General features: G+C 44.4%; 1 protein-coding gene across 1 annotated transcript in view; it reads right to left on the bottom strand.

Moving 5' to 3' along the window:
• Positions 1-18,571, bottom strand: part of ACAD9 (acyl-CoA dehydrogenase family, member 9) — a 46,336-nt gene that overhangs the window by 8,176 nt on the left and 19,589 nt on the right. Inside the window, exons 3-11 of the mRNA XM_006870473.1 lie at positions 16,084-16,185; positions 13,715-13,821; positions 12,660-12,760; positions 11,491-11,569; positions 10,290-10,464; positions 8,131-8,204; positions 7,495-7,570; positions 5,859-5,929; positions 5,494-5,613 (exon numbers count right to left, since the gene is read on the bottom strand). Coding sequence (XP_006870535.1) covers positions 5,494-5,613; positions 5,859-5,929; positions 7,495-7,570; positions 8,131-8,204; positions 10,290-10,464; positions 11,491-11,569; positions 12,660-12,760; positions 13,715-13,821; positions 16,084-16,105 — 825 coding nt within the window. The 5' untranslated portion in view covers positions 16,106-16,185. The remainder of the gene's footprint in view (positions 1-5,493; positions 5,614-5,858; positions 5,930-7,494; positions 7,571-8,130; positions 8,205-10,289; positions 10,465-11,490; positions 11,570-12,659; positions 12,761-13,714; positions 13,822-16,083; positions 16,186-18,571) is intronic.

Below are 18,571 nucleotides of genomic sequence, written 5' to 3'. Positions count from 1 at the left end.
CTCCATTCACCCTGAAGTGAACTATACACACAACACACAGAACAGTGCAAAAGTTCACCTCTCAATCCCATCTAACAGAGGGCAGTTTGTGAATGCCTAAGAATACGCCAACATATATTCATCAACAAATACAACACCACAGTGCATCAAAAACAACAATCGCAGTTCACATGAAAAAACAAGACCGAATAGCGCAAACAAATGGCGAAGAGGCAGAACTAGGAAATGGTTTTGAGGGAAGAGAAGTACTGGAACTACCTGAAAAAGATTTATCTATCTAAAAATTAAATATAATACTTTATTGTAATGTTTGGGTTTTGATCATTCAATTTTCTTTTCTGATATCTTTTCATTTGTTCAACTATAATTATAGCATTTATTACAAACAAGTATCAAATTTGAAGCTGTTTAAACTAAAATTGGTGAATGTCTAGTTTTCAAAGTGGAGGTCAGTGAAAGAGAGGAAGTCCCCTAATGAGATGGATTGATACAGTGGCAGTAATAACGGGCTCTGTGGTGTGTGAATGACTTGTCTCTTCTAATCTTAGTCTTTGTACCTTCCACCACAAGCCTCTTTTCCTCATTGGTCCGGGTAAGAGTAGGTGAGATCCTGGTTAGATGGCATGATTCAGCTGTGGAGGTTATCAGAGATCAGGGTAATTGTAAAAACTTGATACTCTAACACGTGCATAAAATGAGCCATCTCAGAAGCAGGAGGGGGATTTCAGTACCATTAAAGAAACACATTCTTTGGATGCCAGGATCCCTATACATTGACCCTCCTCAATCCAGTGACACCAGAGGAATGATACAGGAGCAGCAGCAGCAGAACAAAGAGCCAGAGTGTGAGACAGAGCAGTGGGCTTCCCAGCCCACAAAGTAAGTAAAACGGCGAGACTGGGCAGGAGGCTCACTCCCAGAGTGAGATGCCTCCAAGCACTTAATTGAGGAGCTAGGTTTGTTGACCCACAGAGCTAGAGCCAAGTGCCTTCATGCTGAGGCTTATGGTGGAGTGGTGTGTCCTATGGGCATATATCAGCAGCCCTATGAGAGCTTTAGGAGTCCCGTTGTGGCGCTGTAAGATTAGAATTGGACAGCAAAGTCAGTTTGAACTGTGAGATTGGCAGTTGAAACTGAACAGCCATTCCTCAGAAACCCTATCCACGGTCACTGTGAGTCAGACCTGACTGGACAGCATTTAACAACAGCAACCCAAGAGCTCTGTAACATTAGCCAGGCACAGAGAGGCTGTCCTGAATAAGACAACTGTGCCTGGAACCGTTCTGACCCTGAATTGTAACCTGTTAATGTCCTTAATAAAGCCCATATCTGTGAGTACCATGGCTGAGTTCTGTGTGGCCACTACAGCCGATCATTAAATCCAGATGAACAGAGAGGACTAGGAAAGCAATGGGTCATGGTCATATATTTGCAGCTCAAACATAGACAACAACGTATTTGACTCACATATCCATCCATTAGAATATGTGATTAAGCAGCAGCTGGGGCACCAGAGATTGTTCTTAGGACCTTTACATGCCTTAATCTGGCCTTGAGCATAGGTTATTTTGGCTTTTGGTATTATTTGGTTAATATTTCAGCTCTCCCAAGAGTCTGAAAACCCTCATATTAAGACCAAGTTTAAGCTGAAAAACTCCTTTGTGAGCATCAGAATTGTTTTTCACACATTTGAATTGCTAGAGTCTGAAATGTAGGTAGGTAGAGTAGAAGGAGAATGCATTGTTAGTTCATCGAATCTTCATAACAAATGCATATTTTGTACTGATTTCAACATTGTATAGTTTATAAAACAGATTCAGTGATAAGAAGTAAGGTGACGAAAACATGGTGGTGGAGGAACAAGATGAAAAGGATTAATGTCTTGTCTGAAAATGCATTACTAGGCAGAAAAATTGGTTAGACAAATCTAAAATCTTCAGACTGACTTAAGGCAGAAGGGAAGAAACAAGTAAAAATGAGAACTTACTAAGCACTTAGCGCTGTGATTGCTGATTTATTGAATCTTTATATATTGTGGCTAGGTGCAGTACAAGGTAGTGTACAAGGTGGTTGTGGTGATGATGGTGGTGTGCGTCAAGTTGATTCCAACTCATAGCGACCCTCTACCAGGGTTCCAAGGCTGTAAACCTTTGTGGGAGCAGAAAGCTTCATCTTTCTCCCACAGAGTGGCCAACAGATTGAAACTGCTAACTTTGCAATTAGCAGCACAACTCATAGCCCACTATGACAAAGTAGTATTAAACCCCATTTTACAAATGAGTTGGTAGAGCTGGAGAGTGAAAGAGGTCTGATATAAAAAAATATAATTACTTGACCTTGATTTAGGTCAATCAATAAGGGAGCTGAGTTAGAACTGAGAAGAATGAGCTGGGAGTCTGATTCTTCATTCATTTCATTAAGTCATGTCTTCTATCTAATGTGAGGAATAAGAACACACAGAATCATTTACAACAGACACACAAAGACAGAACTAGATTAAAAATTACAGAATGAAAACAAAACAAGTTAACAACAATTAAAAAATAAGAGCATGAATCCAGAAATTAACCCATCCACTATAGCCAACTGATTTTTGACCAAGGGCCTAAGTATACTGCATGGGGAGGAGATAGTCCCTTCAACAGATGGTGCTGGCAGAACTGGAATGTGATATGCAAAAGGCTGAAGCAAGACTTTTACCTCATACCTCATACAAAAACCAGCTCAGCATGGATTAAACACCTAAGTGTGAATTCCAGAATTCAAGGGCCATCAGTGGAAAAATAGGGACAAATTTGAGGGCTCTAACACAGACTACCAAACATTGTGAACATTACACAAACAAAAGTAGACAAAATAGATGAGTGGGACATACTAAAAATTAAAAACAAGGTGAATCAAAAGACTTCACCAAAAGATTAAAATGGGAACCCACAGAATGGGAAAAATCTTTTGCAACAATGTATCAGACAAGGGACTAATTTCTAAAATGTATAGGAAATGACAACACATCTACAAGAAAAAGACAAATAACCCAATTAAAAAGTGGACACAGGACATGAACAGACACTTCACAATCACTAGCCATCAGAGAGATGCAAATCAAAACAACGAGATAACATCTCACACCAGTAGTAACAGCAAAGATCAAAAAAGTAGAGGACAATAAATGCTGGCGGGGATGTGCATTGCTGGTGGGACTGCAAAATGGTCCAACCTCTCTGGAAAGCAATAAGGCGCTTCCTCAGAAGGTTGGAAATAGAAACCTTCTGATCCAACAATTCCTCTACTTCGTATTTACCCACAGGAAATATGAGCCATAACACGAGTAGATATATGCACTCCAATGTTCAAAGCAGCACTAGTTACAATAGCAAAAAGATGGAGACAGCCTAAGTGCCCATCAACTGAAGAATGGATAAACAAACTGTGGTACATACAGACAATGGAATATTATGCTACCTTGAAGAATAACAAGTAGGCTGCAAGCCACCACATAATATGAATGAATCTTGAGGACATTCTGTTGAGTGAAATTAGTCAGTCACAAAAGGAAAAATACTGCATAGGACCACTATTGTAAAAGACTAAGAAAAGAACCCAATTAAAAGGTGGGGAGGATTCTTTGCTGGTTACCAGGATGTGAGGGGTGGGATAAGGGGAGGGAGGGGAAGGTGGAGCACAGGTAGGGAAAGACACATGATAGTTTGGGTGCTGGTGAAAGGGGCAATACACAAGAAAGGAAGGGGAATGGAAGAACAAAGCGGATGGGAAAACAATTAGGCAGGTTTGCATGGGCTAAGTGGGACAGAGGTAAATAATGATGTATGCACAACCTTGATGTATGCACAACCTTGGAACAACAGGGCTCTGGGATACAGGGATTGAGACATGGTTAGAATGGGCAAAAGGGGAGAAATAATGTTAAGATGCTTGGCTGTCTTTTGAATCTTGGTTTCCCTTGCATACCATTATAAAATAGCCACTTGAGGGGGAGAGAAAGGAATAGCCAGAAATATCACCATAGAAAGCTTGTAAATCCGTCTTCTGACTATAACTGATTGGAATACCTAAAATGGGGCTACAATGTGCCAAGTGAGGGGGGCTTCCTGTGGAGCCTCTGCATTGCATAAGACCATAGGTGGAATTCTGAACCCCATCCAGAATCTTCTGAGGTGGGAAATTTCCACTTGGAAGGACAAGCAGACCAGCCTGGAGTGGCTAGAAGACCAGAAGATACTTCTTTGAAAGAGAGACCGACAGGAAAAATACAAAATAATATAGGTCATACCGACTGATTACTACAAGAACAAGCAAGTTGCTCACCCAGGATATATCAAGGCTAGTGCTTGGGTCCCCTCAGGGCAAACCCCCTTCCAAGACTAAGACTCAATGGGAATAAACGAGCAGACATGCGCTCCGACTGGTGACCATGTTGGTCACCAATAAGGGGAAGTGAGGGAAAAACAGCAATGAAGCAGCAAGCTAAGCCCTACCACATTCAACAGACTCCTGTGAACCCGGGTGGAGACCTGGTTGGCCAGTGGTGTGGCAAGACCTGGGGACTTTTGGGCTCAGAGTCGGTGACAGTCACAGAGGACTAGAGTGGAGAGTGAAGCGTCCAGTTAATAAGAAGTGAGGGCATATGCACAAGAACACCCACACTTGCAGATAATACCCACTTGACCTGGCTTCAATGACTGGATCATCAGAACTCAATTAGGAGAAGAAAGAAGCGGAAAAAAAGAGTAACCTGAAACAATTTGATGAACTTGACCTACACCTATGAATGCAGTAGCTCAAAAGAGGGAACATATCTTTACAGCGAAGATCATTCCCACCCCCTCGATACACAGGGTAGACAGGGATGGGAAACTTGGGATATTGGCTACCCAAAATAGGGGGCTACAAAGTCAAGAAGTGACTGGCTTACAAGCAAGCTTTTAAGAGGGAGCCTAGATACAGATAGCACGGAGGAAGGTAGAATCTCTACTGAGTAGTAGCCAATCTGCTTGGGCGGGGCTGGTGAAAAGAGATGGGGATGGGTCTCTTGTGATACAATAGTGATTGTTATCAGGACTGACTGTGAGGGTTGGAAATGTAAAGGTAGACGTTTTGTAGCAAAAGGAGGGGTCCAGGAATGGAGGTCCCTGGGACTACTAAGGAAGAAGAGTGGAGTGCGGGACCCTACCCAGAGAAGCAGTGACACCAGAAATGGAGCCAGAGATGATGACATGGAGAGACGGAGCAGCTGGGGACTCTAGACCCAGAAAGGGTGAGGGAATGTGTGCCGATGACCAGGGGACAGGCTTGCAGGGTATACACTTTGGTTGGCTGATGATGCATGGATGGGATTTTAACCATGGCAATGAAACAACATATGATAGGATGAATATAAAGCTAAGGTTCTCCCATGTAAACAATCACATAATTCTCAATAAAACATTAAAAAAAAAATCTCAGATGTTGGCTCTCTGGTTATGCTGGGTTTACCTTGACTACGGCACTCTCGAGGGAACAGTCGGGAAGGCCCGGCCGGTCTAGTAGCCCTGAAGTGAGGTAGGCCATACTTTCCATTACATAAGCCTTCTGAGCCATCAGGGCAAACTTTTCCTGGAGAGTTCAAAAAACACAGTCAAGAAGCTACCTGAGCATGCAGCAACCCAAAAACGCCCAGGAGAGCAGGTCATTAAACCAGAAGGCTCACCCACCAGGAGAACCAAGCCCAGGCATTTTTAATCCAAGTGACTCACAAGGAACATCCCCTTATCCAGTGCTTCTCCCAGGTCACTGCATGGTGAGCAGTCACCAGGACAGACACCAGAGAAGCAAGCATGGCTCTCATAACTCCCCCATACCTGAATTAATCCAAATTCACTGAGATTCTTGTTGAACTGTTTCCTTGTGCAGGCATATGCAGCGGTCATCTCTGAAGAACAGAGGTAAAAAGTTCCAGTTTTCACATGATTGCCGAATGCCGTCAAGGAGACAGGGGCCCCCCGCCCCAGCTTAGAGGTCCAGGGACCGTGCACTCCCTGGTCTGTGTGCACAGAGCTGTGCCGTGGAGCAGGAAGAGCTCTCAGAGTGTGGGGTCAGCCACAGATTCGATTCCTGACATGTTAAGCTGCTCAATCCACCCCTCTGTGCCTTTGCAAAATGGGGACAACACACCGATTGCCAGCATTGTGGTGAAAATGGCAGCGGACAGAAGCTAAGAACCTAGCACAAAGCTGAGGCAGAGAAATGCCCTAGCTAGAAGCAGAAGCAGGTGCTTATCTGTCACTGGATTTCATCCCCAAAACAGAGCTGCCAGTGTGTAAACACAGACTGTGTAGGCTGATGGGGTGGGCAATTACCCAAGTTCCACACACTCAGTAAAGGTCCTGCAGCCTGTGGGAGGCAGGCTGACCACTAATGCCCACCAAACTCTGGAACCGAAGAGCGTTACCCAGAGAGGTCAGGCCCTGTGAGCAGTACAACAAAGCAAGAATACTGAGCAAGGTACCTGACAAGCTTGGCCTTTAGGCTTAGGTACATTTTAGGCTCGTTTTTGCCTTGGGCAAAAATCTCTCTCTCTCTGAGCCTCAGCTTATTCACCTATAAAATGAGGGCTGTTGTATGCCATTGAATTGGGTCTGACTTAGAGGGTTTTCCAAGGCTGTAAATCTCTACGAGAACAGAGGACCTCACCTGTCTCCTGCAGAGCGGCTGGTGGATTTGAACTGCCGACTCTGGAGTTAACTGCCTAATGCATAACCCACTATACCACTTCATGTATACTTCATGTCTTCACCTCGCCCTGAACTCTGAGAGGTGTTGCCATAATCTGTTACCAAGAAGGGGCTTTATAAAGGCACTCAGAGGATGCTGTTCCCAGTGCAAACCCCGACCCCCAATATGGCCCTGCCAGCTGCATTTCCCTACAATTACTTCCAACTAAGATGGCAACAGCCACCTTTTCTGCCAAACAAACCCCCAACAGGGCTGTTGGGCTGTTTTAAATTCACAACAAAAGGTGTCAGACAGCTTGAGAGAAAAGATCAAAGAAAAGATCTGGAGGTTGAGGGGTCTGGGTTCCACATCTGACTCACAATTCTCAGTCACTGTGCAACTCCAAAGTGGGGGATCTTTGATGAACAGGAATTTGTAAGAATCAGAGCTAATGTTTATCTAGTGTGTGGCTCAGTCAGAAGTTCACTAAGTAGCTCTGTTCTAGAGCTCAAAGCCATAGGCCCTTTCTACCTGACAGAATTCCACCCCCTTCCCTAATCCAGTGTGGGTGGGTAAACACAGGAATATTGACACAGGAAGAGTAACCATTTGGGAGCAGACTGAGAGCATTCTTGGGTCTAAACCAGGCCTGGGCAGTTGCAGTTCAGATCCCAAACTTGAGCTGGTTGCCTGTCAGGTGGGCTGGCTCTGACCACAGCAAAGCCCCCCAGGATGATGTAGGGCAGGGGCAGGACTGTCCTGCTCCTGCCCCAACTTACCTACCAATCAATTTCTTGAGCATTCCAGCTACAGTGCTGCCCATGCTGAACCGCCCACTGTTGAGGATGTTCATGGCCACCTGCGAGGAAAGCAGGAGGTACACTGTGGCCTAAATGCCCTGCCATCTCTCACTGGGCTGGAGAAAGCCCAGGGCCACTGAGGGAAGCAGAGGTAACAGACCAGGACAGTGTTTATTTTTATCAGAAGGTTTGTTGAAAAAAGCCAGCCTGGGGAGAGCTTCATGCCAGCATCTTGGCTGAGTTAATCATGCTCCTGACTTTGGGCCGGGAGTAAGTGCAGTTCCATTGCCTTGACTCAATCACTGCTGTGGCAGCTCTCATGAACATCCTTGGAGTTATTCCCTGAGAAAGGCACTGGGCCACATTACTCCAATAGAGCACATCAATTCTTAGTCTTCAGGGGAAAGGGACATAAATATAAACTCAGATTAGTTGGGTGCATGATGTAAGCTACTGATGCTTCCCCAACAATGTTTCAGGGTCAAGATCCTCACTTTCTAACACAGAACCTTAGGTTCAGAGGGGTGGTCTGCCACACACAGGAGAGAACATAGCTGGGAGCCAATGAGCTAGATCCATGAAATTGCCAGCACTCAAAGGGTTGCTGCCAATAACTCACCTTAAACCCGCCTCCTACTTCTCCGAGGACATTTTCAACGGGTACCTTGGTGTTTTCAAAATGGACTTCACAAGCTGAAACATGAAATTTAAGACTGAATCTGAAAGATGCAAAGTATTCTACATTTCACCTGCGTGCATGACAGGTAGCTCATGTGTGCACTCATCTGACATCTGCAGCTGAAAGAGCAGAGAACAAGGCTCTATCCTCGTGGAGCTGCTCTATTCTGGTCCGGGGAAAAACTACAAACCTATTGTGCTGAGATATGCGATGGACGAAATCAACAGGGTGACATTTTAGAAGTCTGGAGGATAAGGAGGGGTCAGTCATAAAAAAAAGCCTCAGAACACTTCAGCTAGATGGAGCAGCATTTTCTAGGGCCTTTTCCATAGATTGGATTAATTCCATTCCCTTACAGTGTAACTTTTGCAGCAGACCCAATCTGAGCAAAGGTCATCAATGTGTTTATAAGGTCTGGCCTCTTAGAGCTTCTGTTATCTGCCATGAGAAGATCATTTGCCACGACATTAAAGGGGAGCAAGTAAGAAAACCCATGGGGCAGCCCTGACTCCAGCTCACAGCCTGAAGAAGGCTTCCACAGTTAACTCCAGTCAATCTGTGAAAGAACAGTGTTACTGCTATCAGCCAAGCTCTACAGTGCTTTGTCATGAAGCATTACTGCAACCGTTGTAAAGTGCCATCGAGTCGGTCCCAACTTATAGCAACCCTATATAGTGTTTCTGAGGAGTGACTGGTGGGTTTGAACCACAGACCTTGCAGTCCAGTGCCTATCCTACAGTGCCACACCAGGACTTCACTTTAGCAGTAGATAACCAATGGGCCTTAAAATGAAGAAGAGCTTGGCATACTGAAAAAACAGGAGTCAACATGAATGAAATGCAGTTAGCAGGGGCCAAGAGTGACAAAGGTTGAGGACAGTGAGGAAGGCGCGGTTCTGGAGGCTGCAAAAGAACAAGGGCTTCAGTACTGCTTTTTCTGTTATCAAATTGTCTGGGCATGTTATTGAAGTACAGTAGCTCCCAGGAGTTTACACAAGAGAAAAGGGAGGCTTAGAATAGAGAAGGTCATGGCTCCAGAGTAGCCAAGACAGGTAGCACACTCTGGGTCTGCCAATCTTTATCCTACTATTTCAAATATATCAGCTACAGGAGCAGGCTGTTCTCCTAAAGACTCTTGTTCCTGGGTATGGGGAGGACCCCACCTCCCTCCCTGACCTCATCTTGTGCTGCTACCCTCTCCTCCAGGGTCACTGCAATGCACAATTCTAGAGGTTCCACTTTCCCAGACTTCCATAGCGATAGTGCTGCTGCAGTGGTACATGGATGGCAGTCCTGCTTCCTCCCTACAATCCTACCTTTTCCCTACCATCATGCCAAGCCTTTTCTTAGGTTAAGGCCTTTGAGTACTCTCCTTCCCCAGCTGGAGCCTTCTGAGTAGGTACTCAGTCAGCAGCACGAGTAAAATCAAAGCATTACTAACGGCAGGAGCTAGCACTGTTAAAGGTGCACTCAGCATTTCACACACATGGGAACATCCAGTCTCCTGTACCCAGAGTGGTTTTATTATTGCTCTCCACTGGCCCTCTGTTTAGCTGAGGAAACCAAAGCACAGAGAAGTCAACTAAGCTTTTAAGTAGAGCTCAGACTAGAACTCTGAGTCCTTTGACCCCACAGTCACTTGAGTTGGCAAACAGTACCTCCCAGAACAAGGATCCCCAAAGAGGAAGTGTCAGGAGCAGAACTGCAGATGCCTCTGATCTGAACTGGAGGACCCAAGAGGTAGACCCCTGAGTCAGCACTAGGCTGGTCAAGAGCTCCTTATGGGACAGGAGGAGTTCTACAGGACCCAAGGGCCTGGGTGGGGAGGTTCCAGACAGGAGAGACATGGAGGTTCCTGAGAATTCCCACCTAGCCCACCATTGCTCCCTCAGGAAGGCTAGCAGGTCTTTACCTGACGCTCACTTCCAGTGCACTTACCTGCATCTGCCACTGGGTCATTGTGGCATTCCTAATTTGGTATTGTTAACATGCTTAAATAAAACCTAAACTATTTAAATTTCATTTTATCTTGATATTTGGATGGGGCAGGGGGTTCTTTCTCTCTCTCTCTCTCACACACACACACACACGCACGCTTACTGTTGGAGCCGCGAATGCCCAGCTTATCCTCGGGTTTCCCGTTAGTGATCCCACCAAAGTTTCTTTCTACTATAAATGCTGTCATTTTGTCTTTCATCAAGTTGTTGGAATCAACAATCTGTGTCTTTGCAAACACAGTAAAAATATCAGCCAGTCCTCCGTTGGTGATCCAGATCTGACAAAAGAAAGAAAAAAGCTTTTGGAGAAAAACAAAACCTCCGTGGGGCATTCTCAGCTCCACCCTCCCACAGGCAGGTCAGCAGGCTGTCAGACTGCAGGCCGGACACAGAGAGCCCACGGGTCTAGATAATGCAGGCCAGTATGACAAGAAGACAGGGTCCAGAGACTGGGAAGAAGAGTACAGGAACCCTCAATCCAGAGTTCACCTAGGTCAAGGACCTTTCAGGAAACCCAGGCGGCCAGAGGAGTGTGGAGAAGAGCAGCCAATGACATTAAGGCAGCTCAGGCTCTATCACCAACCAGTCAGGCTCATCAAGAAACGCAGGTGAGGAGCTCAGCCAAAGGTGAGAAAGAAAGAGGGTGAAGGAGGAAAGGACATGGAAAAAAGGGAGGTTGGAAAAAGAAGAGACTTCTCAATAAACTGTAATATAAGGAATTCACTTGCTAGACTATAAGAACTTATTTTAATTTTTTAACGTGGAAAGGATATATTATAGCTTTGTCTTAAAAATATGGTCTTCATTTTTTAAAGATACTAAGAGTCCTGGTGTGGCGCTGTGGGCTAATGCGCCAGACTGCAAAGTCATTTGAACTGCAAGGTCAGTGGTTCAAGCTCACCAGCTACTCCTTGGAAACCCTATACAGGGTTACTATGGGTTGGAATCGACTCAACGGCACTTAACAACAACAAGAGCTACAGATGAGGCTCAGACGTAGGGATGGTGACAAAAAGGACACAAGTGAATGAGACAGTAAAACAGATAAAACTGGGTAGTGATGGGTCTAGTGTAACAACTATTTTTATGAATGTTTGAGATTTTGAATAATAATTTCTGAAAACAAAAAAAAAAACACCATAAATCAACTGAGGGAGGTGGATGTTACAATGGCAGCATGGAGTGGCATGCAGCCCCTAGGGTCGTCCTGAGGTAGCATGTGCATCTCCTCAATCCTGGTGCATGTCAGTATCAACGGTAACTATAGCCATGACTGAGATCCTGAGCAGGCTGTGAAGCTGTACCTTGGAGCCGTTGAGGATGTAGTGCTTCTTGTCATCACTTAACGTGGCTCTGGTCCGGATAGATGCAGCATCACTCCCACTGCAGGGACAAAATGTGGTTGATTGAGAGAAAATAATGCTGGGAATAAATTTGAACAGTTTTGAGAGTCTGACAATAAATAAAGGGCCAGACAGTGAACATGGCTTTGCAGGCTGTATAGGATGTCTGTTTCAACTGTTCAGTGATGCTACTGTATAAGAAGCTGTAGGAAATTTGTAAACAAGTGGATGCTGTACCAATAAAATGTTATTTACCAAAAATAAGCAGCAGGCCAGATTTAACTAATCTGTGTTCAGACAGGAGATATCTGCTTTAAAACACAACAGAACCTTGGCTTAGGCTTAAACATGGAGATTTGTATTCAAAATGGGCTCACCTGATGTGTTCAAGGATGAATTCAGGCACCCATGAGGGAAATGCCCAATCAGGTGGTACGGAAGCTAATGAGGAGAGTATCTAAACCCAAGTCTACAATACCAAAAGTCTACAAGGATTGGAAGACACAACCCCGAAAAGGTCTAAATGTGCAAGTACCTGGCCTTTTATTTTTTAAATTAGCAACGTAAGGTATCTAGAAACAACTCCAGTACTGCTCTTAGGGGTTATATAAGAAACAGAATGAAGAATACCAGTAAGTTCCCAACTCCTGAAAGAAAACCCAACAATTCCAATTTCTAACTAGCTACAGGTAATAAATCCTTTGTGGAGGATGGTTTCCAGCATGACGAAGTGTGGTCCAAGTAATGGACTGGTTCCTTAGCTGTGTGACCTTGGGTTCATCATCCAACCTCATAGAAATTCTGTTCCTAATCTGTAAAACAGGGACAAGACTGCCCATTTGACATACTCTGAAAAGTTGCTTTGAAACCTGAGTTCATTACAGTGCGTCATGATTTGTTCCAACACTTGATTATATACTGTCAGACCTTCCATCTTGTTTATAAATTTCACAGGGAAAGAGATATGAGGCAAAGACAGAAAATGAAGAGCGCTATTAAGATTCTTTGGAATATTGCAGACACAGGAAAAACAGAAGTCACCTACTTAACAAAACCACAGCCTCTTATCCCAGGGAACCTCAACATGTGAAAAGCTGTTTGTATGAGACATTCCCAGTCAAGGGTCAGACCTGGCAGGCTCCGTAAGGCAGAAAGCTGCAATGTGTTCCCCCAGTGCCAGTTTGGGCAAGTATTTGGCCTTCTGTTCCTCATTTCCTGTCATGATGATTCCCTAAACAAAGCATACACAGACCAATTTCAGGTATGGAGAGGCAAGAGAATGTGAAACGTGCTTGCAAAATATCTCCCCGCTACTGAAAAAAAATATTTAAGGCAGAGAAAAGACCATGAACTCTGAGCTGCCAGCCTCAGGTAAGAAGGGAAGCAGTAGTCTGCGAAGGCGACCCCACTACCGGGCAGTGTGGGTGGGCCTGGAGGACCCGCAGAGCGGGATTTTCACAACCCCTCCATTTCCTGACTGTATGGCCTCAAGAGGCAGACCGCCAAGCCTCTACGTCAACATCGGCAAACTGGGAATCCTATCTATGAGAGGCTGGTCTGGACAATAAATCCAAAAAGAAGGTGTTCAGTCCAGTCAGGACTTACCTATCACCCCCTCCCTGGCCAGATCTACTCTTCACAAAATGACCGCATCTAATCCAACATCTAATACATACGTGCTTTGGGGTGAGGGAGCTGGGTATGTTGCTCATTCAGCAATCACTGATGTGTAATGGGAAAGAGCTGTGTGACTCCTCCCTGCCGAAGAATGCACCAAGCCCAGTGGGATGAAGACCACGTGTGCACAAACTGCAGGGAGACTATCCCCAGAGCCCGTAGTTTCTCAACAAGTCACACGGAAGGCCTGCAGTTAGCCTGAGTGGACACCTACCTGGGACTCTGAACGCTAGATGGATCAAGGGGATGGGGTGGGGAGGAGTCAAGACGTGGGACAGTATGATCAATGGCCACTGCTTTGCGAACAGCTGAAGGCCATGTTTAGGTGGATGGAGAGAGGGTGTGTATGAGTGAGGAGTGAGGGGCTGCAGAGAGAGGACAAGGAGCAGGCTGGGCTCTCCTCCACAGCCCTGTAATAACGAACCCAATCACTTGCTTGTAAAAGTGAGCAAGCCTCTTGCCTCAACCTTCAGAATGCACCAAACAGGATCCCCCCCAGACACTTGACCTTGAGGCCTATAGCCTGGTGTGCTGCCAGCGTTACGGCAATAGATGCATCCAGACCGACGATTTCCCCTAACCGCGCATACATTGTGTTAGAGAGGCCCAGGCCACCTAAGAGAAGAAACACAGTTTTAAGTACGTCATTGTTAAGTGCTGTCGAGTTGGTTCCCATTCATAGCGATGGTTTCCAAGGAACAGCCTGGTGGGTACGAACCCTCGTACCTTGCTGTTAACAACATAAGTGCCATCCCACAGCGCCACATCAGGACTACAGTTTTAAGTATGTTGTTGTTGTTGAAAGTGCTGTCGAGTCAGTTTCGACTCCTAGCAGCCTTGTTTAGGATTTCTGAGGAGCAGCTTGTGGGTTTGAATCACTGACCTTGCAGTTCAAACTGACCTTGAGGTCAAGTGCTTATCCTGTGGTGCCACAACCTAAAATCCCTCCCAAAAGACAAACAACTGTTTTTCTGTCAGAACACTACGGGGGGGGGGGGGGGGGGGAAACAATACAGAAAGGTACAAAGAAAACAAAAATCACCAATAATCTTACCACTCAAATATTTTTCTGTACAACCTTTCAGACATAGGTATATAATAATCATACTTAGAAATACGTATCTTCATATCCGGGAGCGCTGCGGCTCCTTAGAATAAGCACTGGAGTGTGAACCACAAGGTCTGCAGTTCAAGAAAGATGAGACTTTCTGTTCCCTCAAATACTTACAGCCTCGGAAATCCTACACAGGGCTGCTATGAGTTGGAACCGACTTTACAGCACATAACAACTTAACATAAAAAACATACAATTACTTTATGAATGAATACCTTTTTTTCAGAAATAATGTATATATTTTTAAAAACAGAGCAGCTACATCACAGAGTAGTTAAAATGGACTAGCTAGTGTACCGTAAGATAGGGTTTCTCAGCCTCAACCACTGATGTTTCCAACCAGATGTTTCTCTGATGTGGGGGTGCCCTATGTCCTATGCATTGCAGGATGTTTATCAGTATCCCCAACCTCTACCCACTACATACCAGAAGCCCACCACCAATCCAGTGTCTCCAGACATGGCCAAATGTTCCACTATCACTCCCCAAGGGCAAAATCACCCCCAGTTGAGAATTACTATTTTAGAAATAAAAAGACAAGCAATGAGGAGGGAGGGGGAAAAAACACCAAACCATAACCTCTACTGTACTTGAGTATTTTGCACAATCCTTCCAGCGGTGGCTAGGTGGCCCAATGTCTACTTTACAAACAAATGGCAACCTGCAGTCTAAGGTCATATAACCAGCAAGTAGCAGAGCTGCGCCCTACACTAGGGGGCTTGGCTACTGCTCCTGTAGCTGCTGCACTGCCCAGAAGACAGAGTGCAGGGTGTCCCCTGACGCCGTCTCCCCTAAACCCCGTGATCGGTAACTTAACAAACTTAGAGGTAGTTCCAACAAAGGCTTGGAAAACAGAAAAGAGTCCAGGGAGGTGGATGCGGGGTGAAAGTTTAGAGCCCAGAGGCAGACTTTTAGGGTAAAAGGATTTGAGAGCAAAAACAAAGAGAGTGTGATTGTTATCTGTCCCTCGGAAACACTTTCTAGCCCCCCTCCCTAACTTTGTGCCCACAGAATTTCAATGACCAACTCTAGATTAAGCAAAAGAGAGACAAGCTATAGTAACTGGTCAAATCTAATTAAATTAGGACATGGGGGAGAAAGGTAAGACCTTTCATTTGGGGCATTAAAGATTTAAAGAAACAGTCAAAAAGGTAAAGAATCCTGCTGAGGGGCTCCTATTATTCATCTCTCCGAGGCCAACCTCTCTCTGCACAACAGCTTCTGATGAACCTGGGGTGAGAAGTCGGACCTGGCAAGCCCTGAAGTTCAACATATAGACTCTAACCACACAGTCCTTCCTCCAACATACAACGCTAGCTGCTCTTGGACTAGTAGTGTGGGGCTAACCACAAAGTTGGTGGCTCAAACCTACCAGCTGCTCTTCAGAAACCCTATACAGGGTCACTAGGAGTCGGAGCCCACTCCACGGCACTTACCTACAAGCGATCTTTACAGTGAGAAAGACTGAAATCAGCCAAAGCCACTTTGAGATCAGTTACAGTCCCTTCACTATGCGTAGGAACCACCGCAGGTGAAGCAAGTCCAGAGCTCAACAGCTCTCCCGCCAGGTGGGTCGTGTGCTCAGCCTAGACTCCAGCTAGTCATCTCATCCCACATTGAGCCCACACCTGACTTTAATTCCAGACGTTTTACAGCTGACTTGACATACTGTATTTATGTTACCTTTCCCCATGTATAAACTGTTTCTGACAGAGTGCTTTCTTAAAGAGCCAAATCAGTTGGGTGTTGCTTTTCCTACTTACCATATTCTTCTGGGATCTGCATTCCAAAAAGTCCTAGACTCTTCAATTTTTTAAAAGTTTCTTTTGGGACTTTCCCCTCCTGGTCAATCTTCTGAGAGTCCACTGTTAAGAGGAAATATATTAAGCAAAATATAAATTATATTTATACATACACAAGTAAATAGAACAGCTTTTGTATAATATGTAATGCCATTATCAGAACTTTTTCAAAACTGGAAATTGCCTTTGCATGGTCATGCAACATATGTTCAGTTTTACTGTACGAGCTCAGCAAGTTATATTTTTTTAATTACCAGTTGCATGTAGTGTTCTGTTTTTTGATCTACGTTAAAGTCACAAGTGTATTCATTTTGCAAAACTGCAGCAAACCTCTTAAAATGTAAATGTTTCTACAGCTACCCAAAAGGTTGACGGTTCAAACCTACCAACTGTTCTTAGAAACCCTATACAGGGTCACTATGAGTTGGAATAAACTCAACACAACACAACAACACTCAAGTTGAAATTCTGACAAATTATTCTGAGGAGCAGCTGGTGGGTATGAACCACTGACCTTGCAGTTCAAACCGACCTTGAGGTCAAGTGCTTATTCTGTGGCGCCACAACCTAAAATCCCTCCCAGTATCTTCTTGAATATTAGAGAAACCACAATCATGAGCAAAAGGTTTGCAACTGCACACTTTTGTATGAATTAGGTTATTTAAATAGCAAATTAAGCTTCACTATTCGGAATTTTTTTTAATCACCATAATAACTACATGATTTTATTACATTTCACTAACTTTTATATATATAACTGATTTACAACAAACTGCCAATATTTAAAGTGGATCATTTGTTGAGTTCTGACACAAGTGTTCACCTGTGAAGCCATTGGCACAATCAAGATTAAAAACAATATTTTTATTACAACACAAGCTTCCTCAGGCCTCTGTCATCAATCTTACCCTCAATCTCCATTACCAACCCCACAACTGTTAATCTGCTCTCATCTCTACAGAGTAGCCTTTTGGAAAATTTTGATGATATGAGTTCCAATAAGTGTCCTATTGTCTTGTTGTTGCTAAGTGTTGTCAAGTTGGTTCAAACTCATAGTGACCCTATGTATAACAGAACTAAACACTGCCCAGTTCCGCACTGTGAGAAACGTCAATACCGATTAATGCTAAAGAAACCCAATCTGTACTCATTTTAGCAAGAGTGAGGTTTTGTTTATTCGATTTTGCAAAACTGGGTACCCAACTCAGTAGACATGGGCAAACCCTCTGCATGGCCAGCTCGCAGAGAGTTTTATTTATATTTTCCCTCCCCCATTTAGCATGCAGTTCACAATCTAGCCCGGCTGGTACCCATGGCCTAATAACTGTATTTTCATTTAATTAGTTACTGGTCCTAGAACAGATTTCTTACCTCCTCCCCTAACTCACCCTGCTTACATATCCCTGAGTGTGAATTAACAACCTATGTCAGGTCTAGCAATCCCATGTGCCCTTTATTCCCAAATATGGACCATTTTGAGAAATTCTCACAAATCCTCTTTTCTCTTTACATTTATTGTTCTCATCTTCATTTATTCTTCTTGGATCCTCATAAAGTGTATCATTTCTGGATGTCCCTAAGAGTAGATATAACTACACCTACATTGTTGTTAAGGAGCTCTGGTAGCGTAGTGGTTACGAATCAGGCTGCTAATCTCACGGTCAGCAGTTCGAAACTACCAGCTGTTCCGTGGAAGAAAGATGAGGCTTTCTGCTCCCGTAAAGATTTACAGCCTCGGAAAGCCTGTACAGGGGCGCTATGAGTCAGAACCGACTCCACGGCACATAACAACAACATATTGTTGTTGTTAAGTGCCGTAGAGTCAATTCCAACCCATAGTGACCCAGTATAGGGTTTCTGAGGAATAGTTCAAACAGTTTTACAGTCTGGCGCATTAACCCACAGCACCACACTAGCTCTCCATACCTATATTAGGTATTATACTTGTGCCTGAACTAAAACATGTACAACTGAAAATGCATCAGCCCCATTTTCCTCTTATATTTCACACACAAAGCAGAAATATTTGGTGCACTCATAAATGTCTAAAAGTCTGTCTCCAGCAGGTAGGCACACAGCCTCATTCAGTCCATGGGCCTAGAGTCCTTAGTTGCTCTATGTCACCACCTCTGCCACTATCTCTGATGTCACTGCTTTTTCAGGCAGGGATCCAAAGCTCCACTCATGCTCTTCCTTCTTGATGGTCTTGGGCTTGTCTGTTCCTGAAATAAGAGGTAACTATACCCTCCTTTTAACTACATATCTTCTACAATTACAGTTTTGACAATCACAATACTACTAACAATTATAACTGAAATAAAATCTTGTCAGCATCATTCTGTACTCCCTTTTACCACACCAATCTGGAAAAGAGCAAACTAGTCAGTGGGGATTTTCCCTTGATCTCTTATTCTAAAACTAAACACACCCATGAAAATGTGTAAGTCAG

Source organism: Chrysochloris asiatica, unplaced genomic scaffold, assembly GCF_000296735.1.
Source record: "Chrysochloris asiatica unplaced genomic scaffold, ChrAsi1.0 scaffold00142, whole genome shotgun sequence".
Classification (NCBI taxonomy): domain Eukaryota; kingdom Metazoa; phylum Chordata; class Mammalia; order Afrosoricida; family Chrysochloridae; genus Chrysochloris; species Chrysochloris asiatica.
This window is presented reverse-complemented; position numbering and strand designations above follow the sequence as displayed.